The following is a 24,042-nucleotide window of genomic DNA, read 5'->3' on the forward strand; positions in this document are numbered from 1 at the left end:
TTCAGATGAGGACATATTTTTTTATCAACATTTTAATGAAAGAAATATCTAGAATTAATATGTTAACTACAAATTTTATGTGTAAGTCAGAGTTTCGAAGCTTAAGCTATTCATGCAAATTATCATAATTCTCCCATGTAATGGAGCTCCATTTACATGGGTAATAATTATTATTTTTCTAATTGTAATGTCATTGAGTTGTCAGATGAGGATGCAAAACATTACATGCCCCAATTTTCACTTATTAATAATCTTATTTGGCCCTTTCCCTTTTTTTACTTTCTAAGTTTTCAACTTTTTAGCCAGTCTTTATTTTTCTCTTGATGCTAATTAATGAAATTCTGGTACTAGCACTAAAACTGTAGGGACTTCTAATTACTGATGAAAATATCAGCAAGATAAGAAGGGATAAAATATTCCCTTTTCCTTTGTATCTGCAGAAACAAACACACAGTTTTATTTTTTGTTATAAAACCATCCTTGCAAATTTTATTTCTAGCAAAGGAGTCTTTTTTTTAAAAAAGATTTTATTTATTCATTTGAGATACAGAGATAGAAAGAGAAAGAGAGAGAGAGAGAGAGCATGAGGAGGGGGAGAGGCAGAGGGAGAAGCAGGCTCCCTGATGAGCCAGGAGCAGGATGTGGGGCTTGATCCCAGGACGCTGGGATCATGACCTGAGCTGAAGGCAGACGCTTAACGACTGAGCCACCTAGGTGCCCCTAGATTTTTTTTTAAAGATGAGTTTTGCTTGCTTAGGAAAACTCCCTTTTACTTATAGTTTACTAAGAATTTCTATCATGGATGGATGTTGGATTTTATTTATTATTTTTTTCTGTATTATTGAGATAATCACATGACTTATCCTTTATGTCATCAATGTGGTGAAGTATACTGATTAATTTAAGAAATGGTTATAATACCTATTTATTGATTTTTGAATGTGAACCTTAACCTTTCATTCCTGAACCAAATACCAACTGGTTGCAATGTATTTTTCTTTTAATATTGTTAGATTTACTGTATTAATATTTTGTTTAGGGTATTTTTGCATGTCTTTTCTGAATAAAATTGGCCTATAATTTTTCTTTCTTATAATGTCCTTGTTAAATTTTGGTATTAAGGCTTTGCTGATCTCATACAGTGAGTTGGAAATTGTTCTCTCTTCTCTGCAGAATGTGTAAGATTGGCATTATTTCTTAAATGTTTGAAATAATTCAAGAAGTAAGCCATCTGGTCCTGCAAATTTCCTTATAGTTAGATCTTAAATTATGAATTCTTTTTTTTTTTTTTTAGATTTTATTTATTTATTTGACAGAGAGAGCGAGAGAGCACAAGCAGGGGGAGCAGCAGAGGGAGAAGGAGAAGCAAGCTCTCTGCTCAATAGGGAGCCTGCTGTGGGGCTCAATTCCAGGACCCTGGGACCATGACCTGAGCCAAAGGCAGATGCTTAACCAACTGAACCACCCAGGCACCCCTTAAATTATGAATTCTGTTTCTTTAATAATATAGGATTATTCTGATTTTCTATTTCTTATTGTATCAAATTGGGTAAATTGGGGTTTTCTAGAAATTTATCCATGTCATCTAAAATTTCAAGTATATTTACCTGATGTTATTCATAATATCATTCTGTGTTTTTAAAAAATGTACCTAGGGTTAATTGATACCACCTGTTTTTATTCCTGATATGGTTATTTTTTCCTGTCTTTTTTGTTCATTTCCTTAAGCTTGCCAGGGTCTTAGCAATTTAATGAAGCTTTTAAAAAAGGACTGTCTTTTGGCTTTGTTGATCCTCTTTAATGTGTGTTTTCCATTTCATCAATTTTTGTTCTTATTTTTATTATTTCCTTTTCTACTTTCTTTTTCAAGTTTTTATTTAAATTCTAGTTAGTTAAAGTGTAATATTAGTTTCAGGAGTAGAATTTAGTGATTCAACACCCAATGCTCATCACAAGTGCACTCCTTAATCCCCAGCCCCCATCCCCCACCCACCTCCCCTCCAGCAGCCCTCAGTGTGTTCTCTATAGTTAAGAGTCTGTTTTATGGTTTGCCTCTCTCTTTTTTTCTTTTCCCCCTATGTTCATCTGTTTGTTTCTTAAATTCCACATATGAGTGAAACTATGGTATTTGTCTTTCTCTGGCTTTTTCTACTTTCTTTGTGCTTAATGTGCCCTCTTTCTGGGGCGCCTGGGTGGCTCAGTCATTAAGCGTCTGCCTTCAGCTCAGGTCATGATCCCAGGGTCCTGGGATCCAGCTGGCATCAGGCTCCCTGCTTGGTGGGAAGCCTGCTTCTCCCTCTCCCACTCCCCCTGCTTGTGTTCCTGCTCTCGCTGTCTGTGTCTCTGTCAAATAAATAAAATGTTAAAAAAAAATATGTGCCCTCTTTCTAACTAAGGATATGGATCCTTAGTTTGTTATTTTTCATCCTTTCCCCCACAACATATGTCTTTGAGATGATAAATTTCTCTTTAGCTGCATCCCACAAGTTTTGATATGTTTTATTTTTATTACTTTTCAGTTAAAGAATTTACTCTCATTGAGATGTCTTCTTTCAAATGTGTTTTAAAAATTTCAAATATATTGGGATTTTTCTAGTTATTTTCTGCCATTGATTTCCAGCTTAATTTTGCTATGTTTTTAAATTTATAAAATTTATTGAGATTTGCTTTATGACCCAGAATAAGATCATTTTTAAATGCTTCCATGTGAAAAAAAAAATCCTAAAAATAAATAAATAAATAAATAAATAAATAAATGCTTCATGTGTATTTAAAATGTATATTCTGAATTTTGGATGTAGTGTTTTGTATATGTCAATTAGGTCATATTTATTTATAATATCCAAATCGTGTCTATTTTTATTAATTGCTGTCTATTATATAAGGTTCTGATATAACATGAGAGGCATATTGAAATCTCTTACTTACACTATAGATTTTTCCGTTTCTTTTTTTATTATGTTTTGTTAATCACCATACATTACATCATTAGGTTTTGATGTAGTGTTCCATGATTCATTGTTTATGTATAACACCCAGTGCTCCATGCAGTACGTGCCCTCCTTTATACCCATCACCAGGCTAACCCATCCCCTCACCCCCCTCCCCTCTAGAGCCCTCAGTTTGTTTCTCAGAGTCCATAGTCTCTCATGGTTCGTCTCCCCCTCCAATTTACCGCCCTTTATTCTTCCCCTCCTGCTATCTTCTTCTTCTTCTTCTTCTTCTTCTTCTTTTTTTAACATATAATGTATTATTTGTTTCAGAAGTACAGGTCTGTGATTCAACAGTCTTACACAATTCACAGCGCTCACCATAGCACATACCCTCCCCATCTATCACCCAGCCACCCTTTTTATAGTTATGTTAATTTTATTTAATTTTATTTTTTTAAGTAAACTCTACCCCCGCCATGGGGCTTGAACTCATGACCTACCCCAAGATCAAGAGTCAGATACTCTACCAGCTGAGCTATCCAGACACCCCTATAGTTATGTTAATTTTTACTTTATATATTTTGGTGCTCTGTTATTATGTACATACAAATTTAACTTGTTTTACCTTGATAATTTATTGAGTATTTATTTCTGAGTAATGGTTTTTGCCTTAAAGTCTACTTTTTGCTTAGTGTTTGGCTGCTCTAACTTTTCCATTCTTTTACTTTTAATCTTTCTAAATGTGTACCTTGTAAGCAACATATATTTTAAAAATCCATTGTGCTAATTCTTGACTTTTTGGGGGAAGATTTATTTCTTTGAGAGAGGGTGTACATGCATGTGTGTGGCGGGGAGGAGCAAAGGGAGAGAGACAGAATCCTCAAGCAGACTTTCCACTGAGCGTGGAGCCTGCAGTGGGGCTCGATCCCAGGATCATGTCCTGAGCCGAAATCAAGAGTCAGTCACTTAACTGACTGAGCCACCCAGGTGCCCTTAATTCTTGACTTTTAATTGAGCATTTAGTTGGAATAATCACCTATATTGAAGCTTAAAAATCCCATGTTACCATTCACTTCCTATTTGTGTCATTGTTCTTTCTCTCTCTTTTTTTGCCTTCTTTGGATTGGTTGAGTATATTTTATTGTTTCCTTTCCATCTCCGCTTCCTCAAACCTCATTCCACCTTCTGCCCATTAGCTTGGTATACATCCTTTTAGTGGTTATTTTAGAGATTACAATATGCATTCTTCATTTAACACAATATATTATAAATTGGTTCTTTTAATTCTTTGCAGACAATGCAAGAACTCTGGACACTTTACTCCCAATTTATACACTACTGTTGTTGTATATTTTAATTTTCTCTCTATTAAACCCTACAAGGCATTATTACTAATGTTGCTTTATGTAATCATAGTCCCCAATACTACCCATTTACTCACATCTGTACCTTTCAATTGCTCTTAATTCCTCCCTGTCTCTCTGAACTTCCATGTGGAATCATTTTCTTCCTGACAAAAAAACATCTTTTAGTATTTCCTTTGGTTGAGATATGCTGGTGATGAAATCTATATTTTTGCCTGTAAAAAAAGTCTTTATTTTACCTTCTTTCTTGAAGGATGTTTTCATTGGATAAAGAAATCTAGGTTGTTATTTTCTTTTGACAGTCTAAAGATATTTGATTGTATTCTGATTTCTGTTGAGAAATCAGTAGTCTAAGCTTTGCTCCTTTGAAGTTGATCATTTTTCCTCCTCTGATTTTAAAATCTTCTCTTTGATTTTCTGTAGTTAGTCCTATAATACCTCTCAATATGGTTTTCTTTTTATTTATTTTATGTGGGTGTTTTTAGGGATACTTGAATCTATGGTTCAATGTCTTCCAGCAGTTTTTGAAAAATGTCACTTATTATTTCTTCAAATGTTGCATTTGGTAAATCCTTTCTCTTCTGGCTGGGACCACAGTACACATATGTCACTCCTTTTCACTCTGTCCATCTGTTGCTTATGTTCTGTTTAGTATTTATCATCCTTGTGTCTTTCTAAGCATCTTGTTTTGGATATTTCCTTATCTATATAACAGTTCATTCTTTCTTTAGCTGTGTCTATTCTGCTGTTAAACCTTGCTACTAAATTCTTAAACTCATTGCATTTTTCAGTTCTAGAATTTTATTTTGGTTCTCTTTTATCATTTTTAGTTCTCTGCTACAATGCTCAGTTTAAAAGAATTTCCTCCAACATATTCAGAATACTTAAAGTCTGATAGCTTCTATTATCTGGATCCCTTGTGGCTCTGTTTCTGTTGTTACCTTGTTTTGTTTTGTTTTTTGATCATACTCTCTTGTCTTATGCACTTGCTAATTTTTATTGTGTACAGAATATTGTGTTTGAAAATTTGTAGAGATATTTTGAGATCCAGGATGATATTATGCTCCTCCAGAGAAAATTTTTTTTTGCTTTTGGCAGATTGCTAGGGTATATGTTCAGTTCCAGATATTCTTAAATCTAGTTATAGGGATTGAGATATTTTGAAGCAGGTACAGTCCCTGAAAGAGCTGGACTATTTCTTGTTTATTCTTACTCTTAGGTGCTGACCTAAGGGGTCCTGACCCAAAGAACTAGGGGTTTATCAGGGCTTCTCCTTTTTGGCAGTCATTGAACTCCACATTTTGTCCCTCTAGTTCCTCAAAACTATCAAAATCTCTACTCACTAGGGTCAAGTGGTGGGGGAGTTGGTGTGGCTATATCTTTAAAAATAGGTAGCATGAATGATCTTCGTGGTGATTTTATATCTTGAATGTGGTGGTGATCACATGAATTTACACATGATAAAATTGCATGGAACTAAATACACACACACACACACACACACATACATGAGGGCATGTTGAACTGGTGAAATCTGAATAAAGTTGGTGGATTATATCAATGTAAATTTTCCAGCTGTGATATTGTATTGTAGTTATGCAAGACGTTATCATTGGTGAATCTGGATGAAGGATACATGTCATCTCTCTGCATTATTTCTTTTTTTATGTGATAAAATATACATAACATAAAATTTACCATTTTAACCGTTTTTAGGTGTTCAGTGGCATGAGTACATGAACACTGTTGGGCAGCCATACCCATTGTCCATTTCCAGATTTTTTCATCATCCCTAACAGAAACTCTACCCATTAAATAACAAGTCTCTATTCCCCCTCTCTCCAGCCTTTGGGAGCCTCTATTCTACATTCTGTTTCTATGCATTTGCCTACTCTGGGTACCTAATATAAGTGGAAGCAAACAAGATTTATTTTTTGTGTGTTTGGCTTATTTTATTTAGCATAATCCTTTCGAGGGTCATCCATGTTTTAATATGTATCAGAATCTCATTTCTGTTAAAGGTTAAATATTTCCTTTTATGTCTATACTACATTTTGTTTATTCATCTGTTGGTGGACATTTGGGTTGTTTTTTTACCTTTCGGCTATTGTGAATAATGCTGTCATGAACATTGGCATACAGATATCTATTTGAGTCCCTGTTTTAAATTCTTTTTGTTTATACCTGGAAGTGGAATTGCCAGATCCTGTGATAATTCTATATCTAACTGTTTGAGGAACTGCCAGACTGTTGTCCACAGCAGCTGCACCATGCACAGGGGTCCAATTTCTCCACAATCTCACCAGCACCTGTTATTTTCTGTTTTTGATTTTGTTTTTGTTTTCATTTTTTTGACAATAGTCACCCTAGTGGGTGTGAAGTAGTATCTCATTGTGGTTTTGATTTATATTTCCCTAAGGACTAATGGTGTTGAGCATCTTTTCATGTACTTATTGGCCATTTGTATATTTTTGGCAAAATGTTTATTCTAGTTTCTTGCCCATTTTTTAATCAATTGTTTATTTTTCTGGATTATTTCATGCCAATCTGCAGTGATCTGAAGATTAAAAAGTTTAATAAAAAAATTCTTTCATTTTCTCAGCCTTTCAGCTGCCTTTTCCTAGAAGCAGCTAATACGAGGGAACAAGTTGCCCCCAGTATCTTGTTTACCTGTGGGTTTCCTTCTCCCTCCACATCTCTGCCATATTGATCTTCACTGCCTTTTTAGCCCACCAGTGCCTTCGCACAGTTGTTTTAAACATCGTGTCCAGCTTCTTTAGCTGTTCTCAGTGGGACAGTTGGTCCACATTACCTAATTCACCATTACTGGAAGTCTCTTTTTGTTCAGCTATGGTTTTGCAAAAAGAAAAAAATGTTTAAATAAATTTAAAAGTAATTATAAAAATCTCTTTGTAAAGCTTAAAAATAGCACTAAATCTTTACTTGGTAAAAATATTTCTTTGTGAGGTGGAGATGATACGGACCAGGTGTATGAGGGGAAATGGCACAGTTTGCGCTCCATTTTACAGTATTTCAAGAGAAGAAAATGTGCTTAAAGCATTCTCATTGTCAGAAAAAAAAATACACGTATTTTGTTAGAGTCTCCTGCTTAAACAAGATCTCTACAGGGAGGTTGTGTTGGGGGTTCCCAAAGCTACCCTTGGTTTAATGATTCACTAGGAGGGTTCACAGATCTCAGAAAAATCAGCAAATGCAAAGGTTCATGGGATGAAGTCTAGAGAAAACTGCCAGGTGCACCCTTCTAAGTCCTTTCCAGTGGAGTCAGGACACACTTGATTTCTCTAGCAACTTGTTGTGACAGTGTGTGTGAAATGTTGTGTGCCAGGGAAGCTGGTTGTCCAGGGTTTTGTTGGGAATCAGCACATAGGCACAAAGCCCCTATACACCCTTGGTTAGCAAAGCTCCATATGCCCAACAAGGAAGCAGGCGTTCATTATAAATCACATTGTTAGCATAAATTGTCTCGACAAACTAGTACAGTGTGTACAGTTTGTCTAGTAGAGTACTAGACAAACTAGTACTCAAGACCTCAGGCATGCAGAACCACTCTTGTCAGACAGAACATTCCAAGAGCTCAGTTTCCAGGTGCCAGCCAGGAACCAGTCATGAAAACAGACCTTTCTTGAGAATGTGCCAGGTTTGAGCAACCGAGGCCTACTAAAAGTTAATGCTTTTCCACGCAGAGGCCTATTCTGACTAAACATGAAGAAGGAAGCACCCTCTTACTCTCTAGGCTCTCACCCTACAGTATGTTTCTTAATGGCACTTATCACTATCAGACCTTGGGCTATCTAATTGTTTATTTGACACTAATTCAATAACATGTATTTTAATTCTTATTTATTATCGTCTTTTCTCCACTAGAATATGATGTTCCATGAGGCCAGAGACTTTGTTCACTGTTGCATTCCCAGTGTCTAAAACAGTGCTTTGCCTATAGTAGGTACTTAACAGATATTTGTGGAATAAATGAATGAATGAAAAATACCACTTATGCAATTACTTGGGAATGCCAATAAAGTTGACTGGGTATAAATTATTGGGACATGCTGTTATCCCATGAATGACATTTTCTCCTCTGTTTCTTTGTCTCTCCTGAACAGGTCTATAATTCAGTAGGCAGATCTTTCCCTCGAAGGTTTGTTTTGCCTTTACATGTCAGTTTGAATGACCCCGAAGGAGAGAACCTCAGCCCATTGTCTTATTCTTCAGCCAGTGCTGTGAAACAAGCTGATGGAAAGGTATGCTATGAAAGGACATTAGACAAAGACTTTGATTTTTAGTCATGTTACTTTATTCCTTGGCTCTTCTCCACAATGTTTTGTGCCTAATAAGTCTGATAACTTTCAGCTGAGCAGGGTAAGGTCACAAGAACTGCAGAATTCTATCCTTTTTGTGTTTTGAAACAGATAGGCGCAGTTTTCTAATGGTTGTGAAACGTCTAAGTATTTGAGATTGTTATTGATCGTCTCCACCTTTTAGATAATTTGCACTTACCATGTTACTGTTTAGCTGTCAGTGTTTTAGCTTTAGTAGAATAAAAAGCCCACTTCCACCTCTTATGCCATTTGACAGCTTCATCACAAGACCTGGTTTTTGTTTTTTTTTTTGAGAGAGAGAGAGAGAGAGAGAGAGAGTGCCTGTGTGAGTGGGGGGAGGGTGCAGAGGGAATCTTTTTTTTTTTTTAAATTAACATATACTGTATTATTAGTTTCAGAGGTAAAGTTCAGTGACTCATCTGTTGCCTACAACACCCAGTGCTCATTACATCATGTGCCCTCCTTAATGCCCATCCCCCAGTTACCCCATCCCCCCACCCACCTCCCCTCCAGCAACCTTGTTTCCCTATAGTTAAGAGACTCATGGTTTGTCTCCCTCTCTGATTTCATCTTATTTTATTTTTCTTTCCCTTCCCCTATGATCCTCTGTTTTGTTTCTTAAATTCCACATATGAGTGAAATCATATGATAATTGTCTTTGTCTGGCTGACTTATTTCATTTAGCCTAATGCCCTCTAGTTCTATCCAAGTCATTGCAAATGGCAAGATTTCATTCTTTTTGATGGCTGAGTAATATTCCCCCGTGTGTGTGTGTGTGTGTGTGTGTGTGTGTGTGTGTGTGTGTACACTACATCTTCTTTATCCATTCATCCATTCACCTGTTGATGGACATCTGGGCTCTTTCCATATTTTGGCTATTATGGACATTGCTGCTATAAACATTGGGGTGCAGATGCCCCTTTGAATCACTATGTTTGTATCCTTTGGATAAATACCTAGCAGTGCAATTGCTGGGCTGTAGGGTAAGCTCTGTTTTTAACTTTTTGAGGAAATTCCATACTGTTTTTTAGAGTGGTTGTACCAGTTTGCATTCCCACCAACAGTGTAAGAGGGTTCCCCTTGGAGAGAGAGAATCTTAAGCAGGCTCCACACTCATTGCAGAGCCTGACACGGGGTTCCGTCTCACAACCCTGCGATCATTACCGGAGCCAAAATCAAGAGTCAGATGCTTAACTGACTGGGCCACCCAGGTGCCCCCAAACCTGATCATCTTTTATGCATATATACATATGATGGAAGAGGAATAATGGAAAAAATGACTTAGAGTCTCAGTTCCCAAGCCCTGTCACAAACTCCTAGCACCCTCACTGACCTACACTGAATAAAATAAGTGTGAAAGTAAGCAATTACTGCATATCTTTTTGGAACCTCTCTTAGATTTGGTGCTCTTATGAAAATCTACATCCTGAGGATCTAGAGGAGGAAGGAGGTGTTGAATTTCCCCAGATCAACTATGGCCAATTCAGTGGCAAAAAGTATCGTTTCTTCTATGGTTGTGGCTTTCGGCATTTGGTGGGGGATTCTCTGATCAAGGTTGATGTGGTGAATAAGACACTGACGGTAATGAAAATCTTTTTCCCTTTCTGAACTCTTTTTTAAAAAATATTTTATTTGAGAGAGACAGAGAGCATGAGCGGGCTGGGGAGGGGCAGAGGACAGGGAGAAGCAGACTCCCCACTGAGCAGAGAGCCCTTTGCTGGGCTTGATCCCAGAACCCTGAGATCATGACCTGAGCCTGAGGCAGATGCTTAACCGACTGAGCCACCCAGGTGCCCCTCCCTTTCTGAACTCTTAAATGACCTGTTCTGTACTTTGAATTAGTTTCTGTTTTGTTAAAGTAGCTCTTTAGATCCTTTAATATTTAGGCAGTTCAGCCATTTACTTTTATTAAGTTTGAGAACCATGCTATCACCTAGGCTAGGGGTATATTCTGTCTAGGGAATCTTAAATGAATCACAAGCCCAGAAAAAGAAGTCTCTGCATGATCTTATTTTTAGACAAATAATGGGGTTCAGGTTGTTGGGACACTTAAATTTCAGGTTGATGGGAAATTGTACAAATTGTGTTTGATGATGATGGAGTCTGCAGGTGCAAAATCACCCCGCACCCTGCCCATTCAACTCAGTGAGCCTGATTCTTTTACTCTTGGAATATTGTATTAGACAGCCAAATTCATGCTGGGAGTGACAAAAGCTATAGAAGGCTTCTTGCTCATAACTAGCCTTCTATCAAATACTTTTTTTGGGACTTCTAGATTTGGAGAGAAGATGGCTTTTACCCCTCAGAACCAGTGTTTGTTCCAGCACCAGGAACCAGTGAAGAAGATGGTGGGGTTATTCTCTCTGCAGTGATCACCCCTGACCAGGTAGATGTATCTCCTCATCACTAGTCAAAAAGAGAAGTAGCAATGAGCCTTTTGAGGATTATATTCAGTGATGCTATCAATAGTTTTTGATTCCAATACAGCACTTTCTCCCTCTTCTTCCTCTCCTCATATGTACATACCCTTTTATCATAATCCATGCCTTATTATTACTTGAACGTTCTATTTATAGAATCATCCTCATAATTTGCATTTGCATAGGAATTCATTTACAAATGACTTTCACACATGTCACCTTAGTTACTCATCAGAACAGCTTTGTTGGATACCATTTTATGCATGTGGAATTTGTAACTTAGAGAAGTTGAGAGAGCTTGTGTCAGATCTTACAGTAGTAAAGCCCGTGTTTAAATCTGTCTTCTGATGTCTAGTCTGATGTTCATGCCACCAACTGTGCTGCCAGTTTCATCCGAGTGCCCCAAAAGTCTAATGTGGTGAGCCCTAGTGTCTCAATCATGTTGATGTCTTAACTTCTTGTCTAAAGCAGTCTTGTGGCAAATAGGTTGAGTACCAGCTTTGACCAGTTATTAGTGGGTGCCTGGGTTGTAGGATTCTGAGGCTTTTTATTTTATTTTATTTTATTTTTAAAAGATTTTATTTATTTGACAGAGAGAGACACAGCGAGAGAGGGAACACAAGCAGGGGGAGTGGGAGAGGGAGAAGCAGGCTTCCCGTGGAGCAGGGAGCGCAATGCGGGGCTCCATCCCAGGACCATGGGATCATGACCTGAGCTGAAGGCAGATGCTTAAGGACTGAGCCACCCAGGCGTCGCCTGAGGCTTTTTAAGGGTTTGGTGAGAAAAGTGCCGTGATCGATTACTAATATCTGCCATAGGCTTAGGAGGACTTTGTCCTCATATCATGTACTTGCCACTCCTGTAATTACACCAGGGCAAATATCAATCTGCCTTGTAATGCTACCCTTTGTACAGCTCCAAAGTAACACAAAATGGAAACATTTCTAATTTGGAAGAAAAAATTTCTGTCTCCTAGGAGATTGGAAAGGGGCAGGTAACAAGATCCTTAAACTCCAAGAGATCCTCTGAAGGTAATTGATATAAACAACTTAATTTCTTCACTCTAGGTATGAACTTCTTCAGCCATAATGTCCTTCTCAGGCTCGTTCAGCCATTCAGCAAACATTTAGTGAATGGATGGATAGTCAAGGCACTGTGCTAGGTGCTGAGGATAGATAGGAAGATGCATAAGACATTATCAAAAGAATTTTCAGTATTGTCTTTCTGTTCTAGAATGAAAACAATTTTCTCCTAGTCTTGGATGCCAAGAACTTTGAAGAACTGGGCCGAGCAGAAGTACCTGTGCAAATGCCTTATGGGTTCCATGGCACCTTTGTGACCATCTGATGGAGCAACTCGAAACACTTGGAAACTAGCTTTAAAATGAACATGCTCTGTACAAAAGGGAGCGCAAAAAGGGCACCTTCCCCTCCAAACCACAGACACCTGGTTTTAAAATTTCTATTAAAAACAGAATTCTTGAGATAATAATGGTTTTACAATTTTTTAGAGCTCTTTCTTAAAAACTTTAAACAAGTGTTGATACAACCTTTTGAAGAGAGTTTTAAATTTATATTTACTAGATAGATCTTCCTCTAGATAATAAACGTACGTGAAAGAAAAAGTAGAGCTGCGTCATTACCACCACCAGATAGGGTGAGTGACAGAGGTTCTCACACTTGAGAGAAAAAATACAAATAATCGTAGATAGTAAAATATGAACATAGCTCTAAAAAAGCACCTCGTTTTTTCCCGTCACAGCCTGCCTGTTAGCATGGGTTCTAGGGCTCACAGAGGACGGGAAGCCAGGTATGTTATGCTTAGAGGCTTTCTTCCAAACTGTTACCCTGCTGTCTGCAGATGCCACAGCAGTTGAACCACTGACTGTCACCTTCTGCCCTGCCCCCAGCTCAGCCTTGGGAGGATGTTGTTTTGAGGGATGTCACTAAAATCAGGCATTTCTTCTAATCTCCAGGTGTATAGTTCTCCAGAAATTGATGAGAAGTCAGTAGTTCTTCATTCAATCGGGCAACAGGTGGCACTGGAGGCCATATAATCTCCATATAATTTAATTTATAATTATATAAATATAAATATATATTTATATTATATATAAATATACAAATTTATAATAAAATAATTTCTAAACCCCCTCTCTCACCCCCAGTTTTACTAACAGCCCAAATCCTGCTACATCTGTCACTTAAACCATACTCTTGCCAACACCTTCAAGATCTCTTGTTCCCTTTTCCTTCAGTTATACTTCCTCTCTCCACTTAACTCCAGCCTGGGGCCAGTTAAACTGTCCTCGCTCCCTCTGCATGTTGAATGTTGCTGGGGAAGCCTCCTAGATGTGTAGTTTGGGGCAACTGTGAACTCATGGTTCATGCACACCCCTGGACCAGCATAGCCAGTTTCTTCCCAGTTATCCTCAGGAGTTATTACAGACATCATAAACCTTGTCCTTTTCAGTGAAGGGTTCCCACAGGTACAAAAATGCCACAGGTAATGGTTTATATTGTGGCAATAAAGTGAAAGTTCTAAGTTTTGTGTCTGGCTTGATGAAACACAAAACCAAACCAGCAGGTACCAGAATGATGAGAAGATGCCTAAGTACAGCTAAGACAGCAGATGTGGGAGCTTCAAGGCTGAAGTCATTGTAAGAGAATATAAATATATCTTACAGAAATCCTCAAAAAGGCATTGTACTCCCCCACACAAGACATGGAGGATTGTTTTAGATCTTATCTGGATCTAAAGGGTGGAGGAGATTCTAGCTGACTTCTGTGAAGTATGCAAAGCTGATAACGTCTTTCCTCTATAAATTCCATCCTAATCACAGGGAGTGAAGTTCAAACATATAAAGGTTAGTGGTACAATCATAAGATTTTGACCCAAGGATGCCCAAATTCTTCTGTGGCTCTGTCATCTATGAGGTTCTTGAAGGCGAAGACAAAAAAGGATCTATGACATTTTGTAATATGCCTATGCCTGGTAATCTAGTGCAGAGAGTTCTGGTAAAATTGAATGAGCATATGACTAAGTTTAAGCCTAAGCAGGGCCTCTTCCTCTTGCTAAGTCCAGCTCATCACTCAGCAGTGTCCAGAGACTCAAGGAAAGGGAGTATGTAGCGCATAGGGAAGGGGTAAAGGGACTAGGGCTTCCCCCTTGTGACTTTCTCTTAACTAATTACATCTGCAAAGACCCTATTCCAAATAAAGTCATATTTTGAGGTACTGGGGGCTCAACATTAATTTTGGGGGGACATGGTTGAATCCATAACAGGATCACTGAGGGTAAATTTGGTGAGTACCCTTAATAAAAACATTTAGAGAAAGAGCTCTGCAAATGTAATGCCATGTTTTACTAAAGTAATTATAGCAATTTCTCAGAAATTCCTTCGGCTTTGAATTTTGATTCTTAAGACTTCAGAATGAGTCAAGTGTTTTATCCCCGATGTGGTCAATGCCCAGGAAATACTGTTTTATTGTAAGTGATCTTGGATGAGTAATTCACTTATCTGGGCCCGTGTTTTCCTATCTGGGAGAGGACTGAACTAGTCCAGGTCTGTCTCAGATGTCTCCGAAGTTTATCCTTCTTTGACATTTTTTTACAGCCCAACGGGGAAGAGAATAAAAATATTTGAAAATGCGTTAATGTTTGCTACATGACAATAATTTCTTTTTTTTTTTTTTTAAAGATTTTATTTATTTATTTGACAGGGAGAGACATAGCGAGAAAGGGCACACAAGCAGGAGGAGTGGGAGAGGGAGAAGCAGGCTTCCCTGCGGAGCAGGGACCCCGATGCGGGGCTCGATCGCAGGACCCTGGGATCACGACCTGAGCTGAAGGCAGATACTTAATGACTGAGCCACCCAGGCGCCCCTACATGACAATAATTTCATGCAGAACAGAGTATGTAGCCGGAGACAGGAGACATTTGAGAGAAATCAACATTTGGGGCCCGTATGCCTGCCACCCTCCTGGTTTAATCTATCCTTCCCAGTACCTGGAACACTGCCAGCCTCATGGTTAGCTATTCAGTAAGTATTTAGTGAGGAAATGGTGAAAAGAGGTGACATAATACTGGGAACTGCAAGTAGTGTGGATACTCCTTATAGGTAGGTGTGAGGAAACAAGATCCGTTCACTCTGGGGGTGACAGAGAATCTCTAATGTGTGTGTGTTCACGGCTGCGTGTGTTCACACTGTGATAAATGGCTTCATATGTGTGGATGCTAAGGAAAGCTTGAGAATTTCCCTTAATAAGAAGAATCTTTACAAACAGTCCAAAGGTAGTATCATTTCCGAAAGCCAAGCGCTCCCACGCGTGCCCTGAAATCCCCGCTCCCTTTATGCTGTAAGTGGCTTGGCCCTAGGGCTCATCTCAGAGTAACCAGCCGGTGGAGGTTACTGTAACCAGGGCTTTCTGGAAGGGAGTGGCAGGAGCATCTCAAAGAGGTCCCTCCAGTACCCAAAGTGTGCCCCGGCTGAGCCTAATGGCCCGACTTGTTCTAGGGCTGAGCAGTCAGTATAATGAAAGACACTAAGGTCCTACCCACCTTTTCCGACCCACCGCTGGGAGGTTTGCTTAGCTTATCCCAACTCTGCCATCCAAGAGACTCCCAGTGCCGGACGCTTGGCTGCCTCCAGACCAGCGGAGGGAGCCAGTCGCAGCGCGGCGCGGAGAGCGCGTTCCAGGGCGCCGGCAGCACTGCGCAGACGCGGGCCGCGCTGTCGTCCAGCCCCGGCGCCAGCCGAGTGCGGGGGCTCGGCGATGAGCGCGGCGGGAGCCGGCGAGGGCTGTCGCCGCCGGGCGCGGGTGTCCCGCCTCGTCTCCTTCAGCGCGACCCACAGACTCCACAGGTGTGGGGGGGGGGCGCCACAGTGCGGGGGGGGCGGGGCTCGGGGACGCGCGCCCCCCGGCCGCCCTGGCGCCACGGTGACGGGGACAGCTGGAGTCGACCGGAAGGCTGTGGGGCGCCGTGGGGCGCGGTGGCAAACGGAGCCTCCGAGCGGAGGGCACGGCCCTGCGTGCGGAACCCGAAGGCTAAGGTTCTCCCCCCTCGCCCCGGCTCGGTGCCCTGGAGCAGCTTCGGGGGCGCGCACGTTTCCTAGTGGCGCGCCAAGGGTTGCAGTGGCACCCAGAGCAGTTCGCCTGGCCCGGTTGACACAGAGTCAGACATGTGGTGACCTCTCGGCAAGTGTGAGCTGCCGCGAGGTGTCAGGAGCGCTAGCCGCCATCACCAGTACCGCTACAGCGACGCAGGTTTATGCCCTCCTTACCACAGCTGTCACGAACCCAGGCGTTCCCTTTGCAGCGCTGAGAGCAAGGAGCACAGCCGGGATTTGAACCCGGAGCATTCAGGCTGCTTGACTGCACTGAGGAGTTGATGTGGAGGAGAGTTTCGCCTCTCCTTAGCAAGCTCCGCTCTCGGCATACGTTTCCCTATCTGTAGAATGAGGATGATAATTTCTAACAAGAGTCATCCATTCCCATTCCCTGGGCAGGTATTTGTGACCAGCGTGTCAGGTCTTGTACTAGGTGGCGGGGATGCAGCAGCGATCAACACGTACCTGTCCCCACCTTCTGTGCGGAGCGCACGCTCTGGCCAATTTTGTGGAGGGTACAGTGGGATAATTTTGTGCCAAAGCTTTGTGAACCGTAGCATTCTAAACGGAAGTGGATGAGGGTGGGGGGGGGCGGAGAAGAACGAGAATCTCAAAGCGGAAGGGGTGGTATAATAGGACGTTCACACATAGAAGGCCTCATTGAAGATGCCTAGCTGATTGGACACGTATAGACGTAAAAATTCATTAAGAAAATTGTTTTCTGCCCAGAATACAGCTGAGCATTGTAATTTTAAATTTTTACTTTGAATACTGCTGTATGGATTGGTGAAGCCGTCAGTGGGCAATAATTCAGGCATAATAATGCAAGATTGTTAAAGAGGAGACGTAGTAGGTCATCTATTTTTCAGGAGAAATGAGATTTTTAAGCCACTTGAAGACAAGCGTCTTCTTTTGTCATTGTAAGTCCTTGCTTCATTCAAGCCATACCTACCATGTAATGGGTACCCAGTGTTTGTTGAGTTGAAAAATAGAAGGGCCTTGAGCAGATCAGTTGGAATCTTGCTGTGGAACAAGGGTTGTGGACTTTGTTCACGCTCATTTGTACATTACAGTAGCCTAATTAGGGGGCATACACTGGTTCCTGACAGAAAGTGGAATAATGAAATCAAGTTGATTTATGACTCCATTTGGTGAGCTAAGATAATAAATTGTGAAGCTCTTCAAAGACTAGAGCAAATAATAAATGTAGGGAACAGAGAAGGTGTCTGAACTTGTGTCATGTTATTTTTTTATTTTTTTTTTTTTGGTTAGCAAATCTCTGAGTAATGAAGAAAACTTGAAACTGTTTGGGAAATGCAACAATCTAAATGGCCATGGGCACAATTATAAAGGTGAGAGAAAAACTGATGAAATTTTAGGTCTTTCAATAAGGATGAAAGTGTGATCAGCAAATATAGTCTAAACGAGTAAGAAACTTTATGGACAAAGCATATTTGAGCCTTGAATGAGAAGTTACGTGGAAGTTCAGAATGAAAAAAATCTGTTGCCTTGGTTGGATGTGTCTTAAATTTTACCTTGCAAATATCTGCTCTGTTAGAGATAACAAATGGTTTAAACAATTTTTTTTTTGCCTTGGCGTTAGTATGCATAATGAGGTTCTTTTGGCACCTGCTTCCTTCTAATTAGGTATTTCTGAGGCTAATGTTAAAATTAGATCGTATTAGAAACATTAGATTGTATTCTTTGAGTAAATAATGACTGACAAAAGGGAGATATTGACTAGGAATATGCTGTATGCTGGGAAAATAGGTTGTGTCTAAAACTGCCTGCAGTGTTCCAAGAAAATAATGTATGTGAGTGTAGGAGACTTGATTCTTTGAGATAAAGCTGATATCTCAAAAAACAGCCCTGTGAGCATAGAGTATCAACAGCATATAGTTGGGTAGAGTAAAAAGATTCAAAAGGTGTCAAAAGACCAGAATTTCTAGTTTAGTTACCACCTCTTACTTGATCTATGATATTTGTCACTTTTAGTTTGCTCACTTATCACATAATACCTAATGGTGTTTGTACAGAGCTGAAAAATATATATAAAAGTCACTAATTTGTAAAACACTCTGGTCATCATTTTTCAAATGCTTATACAAGCAGTTCTTTAATTTACAAAATATTACCATAAACTGTATGTGTTTGTGTGATTATAGGGATCAAAGTTTTAGGCCCAGTAGTGGTTTTGCTTGCTGAGAAAGGTGCTGCCCAGCATTGGGCCAACTTGGTGTGTAGCTGGATGTCTTCCTGTACATTCTACTTTTTCAGGCAGTGATCGAGCAGCATCTCAATCCTACCTAGTGGACATTCCTACTTAGTGCATCAACATCATAAGCTGAATGTACACCCTTTCTGGCTCTGGCTGGGATCCTCTGCTTAGCCAAAGCTCCTGCTGAGCTTCTCTGTCTTGGCCGAGTCTTGCTTTGGTTGAGAAAAAGATCTTAACTAAAAGAACAGCTGTTTGAGGGAAAATATGAATAGAGCTTTGCAGGATAGAGACCTAACAATTTATGTTGTTAACTTGTGCTTGGGTGTTATCTGTTGAAAGTCATGTGGTTTTTTTTGGTATTCTGTTTTCTTTCCCATAGTTGTGGTGACGGTGCATGGAGAGGTACGTGCTGAAAAGATCTGTGTGATTTGTCCAGATTGCTGGGCCCTCTCAGCCAACATGATGGATTCTGTGTTGAAAAATTCTGTTCAAATCAATATTGCTTCATTGTTGTCCTTTGTGTATGGTGAGCTGCTGCCATTCTAGGCCTTTCCTCTCCCAAAGGGTTATCTTTAATCTGCTCTATGTGGACAGGTAGAAGAGCAGTACCATGAAAGGGGTTCCTGGAGCACCTGGTGTTTCCATAATGAGATCGATGAGTGTCCTGGGGATGAAGGCAGACATGGGCACGATTTCTGCAAATTGTACAGCCTTTAATAATTTAACAGAGGTTTAAATATGAAGAGCATATTATAGTAACATTCACCTTTGTTTATTCTTTAGATTGATCCTGTTACAGGAATGGTTATGAATTTGACTGACCTCAAAGAGTATATGGAGGTAATGTCATGTTGGATGCTTATTACATACTGTCCTCTAAGTGTATTTGGTGGCCCCGTTATCACTTCCCAACCAAGTATCTCCAGAGGTTCCATGACCTTATGAGTGGAATTGGGTGTGGGAGTAAGAAGTAGTTGGAGGAACTACTCCCATGTTTTTCTAAAGGTGTTTGGGTGATTTAAAGGAAATAAGTCACAGTTGTATTGCAATGACGGGAATAACCTTAACAGGCTTGTCGTTCTTCTATTTCTTGCTGGTGTATACTGATTTCCTCCATTTAACAGATTCTGCCTTTCTTTCAAGACACAGCTTTCTCCTTGAGGCTTTCTTTTCCTTCTCTGGATTTTCCTTATGCCTTTGATCATAGATTTTTAACATTACCCTGTGTTATTCACTCTAATTTTATCATAAACTCACTGAGGCAGTTCACCACAGGGATAACACAGAAGAAGGAGTTCAATCAGGGACTTGCTGACTGTATCATTATAGAAATCCTGCATTGTCAGAGACCTTAGAGATTATCTAAACCAACTTCTTCATTCCATAGATTAAGATTGAGAGAGGCCGAACAGTTCACTGACTTGCCTTAGGTTGTGTGGTTAGTCTTTTACAAAGTTGGGAGTGGACTTCCCTCTATCCAGCTTTGTTATTATTCATCATTTTACCTGTTCAGTTCTTCATTTAAACTCTGCTCCTTCCTTTTTTTTTTTTTTTAAGATTTTATTTATTTTATTTAACAGGAGCACGCTCCCTTACAAGCGTGGGAGTGGCAGAGGGAGAAGCAGACTCCCCTGCTGAGCAGGGCTTGATCTCAGAACCCTAGGATCATGACCTGAGCCAAAGGCAGATGCTTAACCGACTGAGCCACCCAGGCGCCCCCTCTGCTCCTTACTCTTGTTCTAGAATCTGACATTTGTCTCATAAAAATGCTATTAATGATCATTACTGCTTCCGAGGTACTTATCATCCATATATTCAGCAAGTTCGCCCGCTCTGCATCAGTCTTTGAGCTAAGTACCAGGAGTACACAGATGAGTGTGACATAGCCCTTACCCACAGAGTGCTCATGTTACTTTTTTAGGAGGCAAACGATAATAAGTGCTCAGTAAGTTTCAGTTGAATAAATGAATAAGAGGGGCGCTTGGGTCACTCAGTTGGTTGGGCAACCGACTCTTGATTTCAGCTCAGGTCATGGTCTTGGGTTCCTGGGATCAGCCCCGAATCGGATTCTGTGCTCAGTGGGCAGTCTGCTTCAGGATTCTCTCTCTCCTTCTGCCTCTCCTCCCACGCGTGCATGCATGCTCTCTCTCATAAATAAATAAATCTTCAGAAAAGAAAAGAATAATCAGTGAACAGATAGCAGTGTGTTTCAAGTACTTTAGGAAAGCTATAAAGACAGGATTTTTGCATTTATTGGGAATGTAAAATATATATACACAGAGTGCTGTACGATACAGGACAAGAGTATAGGAAATATGAGGCGTTCCATGCGTGCGTATGACCACGTGCTAAAGGAGAGGTTCTGTATAGAGAACTCTTCCCCACTTTTTGTACCTGAGGGACACCATGCAGTCCAGTCAGTAACAGTGGCTCATCGTGGCTTATAGAGTAAAGTCAGAGGGGCCTGTGGAAGAAGCTTCAAAAGAAAAGTTGGGACTTGAACTGGAATTGAAGAGAAAACAGGTATTTTCTTGATGTCCATGTTGGAACTGCCCTTCATTTGATCTGTTTTAAAGGCTGTTTGGTTTAAGGCTTAACTCTTTTTATATGGTTCTGGTTTTGCTCAAAAAATGATTATTATTATTAATGTACCCTTCTGAGAACCATGCCATTGGGAAATTGTTTCACAAGTGCTTAGATTTTGTACGCTAGCTAAAAGTAAGAAGTGAGAAAGAATAAGGCAATTACTGTTCTTGCCACTGACAAGGGAAAACATTGTTAATATATACATGTATTAGGAAGCAACGGTCTTCACATATTTATATACTTTTTCTCCTAAGAGTCCAAGATCATTCTTAAATTATTCCTCATAGCAGAAATTTAGAACTACTTACATAATTTCACTCTTAGTCTGCTTTGTAAAATGCAGTACTCACTGGATCCTTGTCCTAATGACATTGTGGTGTTGGGCTGAGGAGAAGACTGTATGGAGAAGTATTTTTGGTAAGTTTATGGACAATTCAAGAAGCGTTAAACTCAGTTCTGAACTGCAATGGCTGGTTACAAGAAAGCTCCAGTGAATTCTGTACTTTTTGGTTTCTTACCTCTTTGCATTTAGTAATGCGGAGAACCAGTCATTATGGAGATCTGGGCCTTGCTTTATTTTTCATCCTTAAGCGTTGCTTTGTGAGACATGGAGTACTTACAAGTACTGAGTTAGCGGCTAACTGATGAGTTATGGTTTAGAGGCAAAGATAGAACACTTTGGAATTTGAGTCCTAAATGGAATGAGTGGTGTTTTTTCCTTTGTTTTATCTATAGGAGGCAATTATGAAGCCCCTTGATCATAAGAATTTGGATCTGGATGTGCCATACTTTGCAGATGTTGTAAGGTGAGTGTGACCATCTTGCCTTATGTAGATAGTAAGAAAGAAGAAGAATTGCTGTCAACATTTTATCTGACCACTGTGTGATTTCTGAAGTTTTGTTTTAACATTATCTTTTAAATCTAGAATTTCTTTTCTCTATCAATATCAAAAATGAAATTTTGTTTATTTGCCTTTGATCTTCTTTCCTTTTTTTTCTACAGCACGACGGAAAATGTAGCTGTATATATCTGGGAAAACCTCCAGAAATTTCTTCCTCTGGGAGTTCTTTATAAAGTAAAAGTGTATGAAACTGACAATAATATAGTCGTCTATAAAGGCGAATAGCTTTTAGGGGTTAATACTGTAGAAAGACTAATTTCTTTCCATATTTGAAAAAGGTCTTTATCCCCTGGGACTGTTAAGAAGTCGTCACACACTTGTTATGCCTCTACACTGTGTTCCGGAGTGCCCAATTGATTGAAATCGTTGTGTGTAAGACCTGTTGTGAATTCAAATCTATCTTAAAACCAAACTTGTAAAACATCCTGAGTATCATTTAGAGAGTCTTTTATTTATAGATTAAAAATCACTTCATTTTCAGTAAAATGTGTGGAATTTAAAAGTAAAATAAATCAATTTTTGTTTTTCCGTTATCTCATTTTTAGTATTCATTTTTCTCTTGGTATAATATGAATGGCGAAAGTGTTTATAAGACATCGTAGGTGAAACTTAAAAAAACAAAAATACAGGTGACCACAAAACATGTACTTCTTCCTTGATTACTTTTCAGGTATGTAGGGACACAAGTTTATTCAGTGAAAATGAGACACACAAATCACGTTGGTGATGCATTGTAGGTGGATGTACAAGGATTGATGAAAATACCGCTTCAGCGCATGTTGTTCAGTGCAGTTTTGCACATCTTATTGAACTATGAGTTGCTAGCGAGGATCAGCACGTTCATTGAACATTTGTTGGAGTATCATTAAACTATTTATTATGTATATTTGTCCATGTTTCCAGACCACCTGAACAGTTTTAATTCAGAAAACTGAAGAATAATCACATATATCAAATCCTATTAAATTAACATGAAAAAGGGTATATTATACTGTAATGTGTCTCTTACATACAGTTTTTCCTAATCAGTCCCATTTTGTTCTGATCATTAAACTTACACCTGCTTAAGTTGAACTATATTCTTGGCATCTGGTTTCTTTTCCTCATAACTAAATCTGCAAGAATGTATTTCCCTGCTTTGCACAAAGAACTGTTCTCTCTTGTGTTCTCATTTGTATCCTAAACTTCTTAAAGGTAGGGTTTTATTTTTCTCTCCACATAGCAACTAGTACACAATAGATTCTCAGAATGTTGCTGCCTGAAAATAGTAAAAAGACTATGCAGTTATCACTGTACTAGAAAAATTTTCAAAGGAGTACACTTTTATTCTGGAGAGTTAGTAACCACAGGGATTTTATGATCAATTTTGATAATAATGCAGTGCCCACTTAATTAAATTTGAATGTGTTTTAGTTACCAGACACAATTTTTGTTATGTATGCTTATATTCTGTATTGATTACTTGAAAGACAGGATTTTTAATTCCCACAGATACCATGCAAGGTGGGTATTATTCCTATTTTGCAGATGAGAAAATTAAAATTCAGTGAGTTTAAGCCGCTTACCTAAGATCACTCAGCAAATAAATAGCAAACTGAGTGTATGACACTCAGAGTTTGTCTGACTCCTGAACACAGACTCTAAAATATATAATAAATAAAATATATAATGTGTGAGGATTTTTTAAAATAGATCTAATTTTGTAGATCTGATACCACATTAGAAAAACGTTATTTTTCATAGTAGCATGGGTACTCCAGATATTTGCTGTTTGTGAGTTGCTTCAAGAGAATTTTTTTTTTTTCTCTCTCCTTAAACTGAGAAGTCTGTCTATCTGTCAAACTGAATGGGTGAGTAAAGGAGGGCAGGACCAAAGATAGTATGTAGGTGATTTTCTTATGTCTTCCTAGAACCTGCTGTCAGAGACCTATTGAGCTGTACTGTAATTGTTGCTTTACCTTTTTGTGTTCTTACTGCCCTGAATTCGTTGTGGGCAAAGTCTTTATTCTAAGCAGAGTATCTTGTAAATAGGGCTCAGTAATTTTGTTGTTGATTAAATATATGAATGGCATATTGGTAGAAACTATTGAACTTTTGTAGTGCCCTATACATAATGGGCACTTGGTAAATGTTTCTAGAATTGAATAATGTGAGGGTTTCGAGGCTTG

The 24,042-nt window shown here is 39.3% G+C and overlaps 2 protein-coding genes across 15 annotated transcripts in view; both read left to right on the plus strand.

The window, feature by feature from the left end:
- Positions 1-12,548, plus strand: part of BCO2 (beta-carotene oxygenase 2) — a 47,280-nt gene extending 34,732 nt beyond the window's left edge. For 3 of the 6 annotated variants that reach the window (XM_073903747.1, XM_025893405.2, XM_025893406.2), the window contains 4 exons: positions 8,422-8,559; positions 10,036-10,218; positions 10,913-11,023; positions 12,291-12,548. In XM_073903747.1, the coding sequence (XP_073759848.1) occupies positions 8,422-8,559; positions 10,036-10,218; positions 10,913-11,023; positions 12,291-12,404 (546 nt within the window). In that variant the 3' untranslated portion in view covers positions 12,405-12,548. Of the gene's footprint in view, positions 1-1,294; positions 2,621-8,421; positions 8,560-10,035; positions 10,219-10,912; positions 11,024-12,271 lie in introns of those variants that run through there. The other 3 variants (XM_073903749.1, XM_073903748.1, XM_073903750.1) reach the window with 3 other exon arrangements.
- Positions 12,549-15,256: 2,708 nt separating this feature from the next.
- Positions 15,257-24,042, plus strand: part of PTS (6-pyruvoyltetrahydropterin synthase) — a 123,676-nt gene continuing 114,890 nt past the window's right edge. For 7 of the 9 annotated variants that reach the window (XR_012381480.1, XR_012381483.1, XR_012381482.1 and 4 more), the window contains exons 1-3: positions 15,257-15,922; positions 19,170-19,226; positions 21,708-21,778. Coding sequence is in view for 3 of the 9 variants with exons in the window: in XM_073903753.1 (XP_073759854.1) it covers positions 15,593-15,922; positions 19,170-19,226; positions 21,708-21,778 (458 nt within the window). In the remaining 6 variants the exon portion in view is untranslated. Of the gene's footprint in view, positions 15,923-17,440; positions 17,521-18,765; positions 18,789-19,169; positions 19,227-21,707; positions 21,779-21,975; positions 22,408-24,042 lie in introns of those variants that run through there. The other 2 variants (XM_025893412.2, XM_073903752.1) reach the window with 2 other exon arrangements.

This window comes from Callorhinus ursinus, unplaced genomic scaffold (assembly GCF_003265705.2).
Source record: "Callorhinus ursinus isolate GAN/ISIS: 27379988/994484 unplaced genomic scaffold, GSC_fseal_2.0 scaffold19, whole genome shotgun sequence".
In the NCBI taxonomy this organism is placed as follows: Eukaryota; Metazoa; Chordata; class Mammalia; order Carnivora; family Otariidae; genus Callorhinus; species Callorhinus ursinus.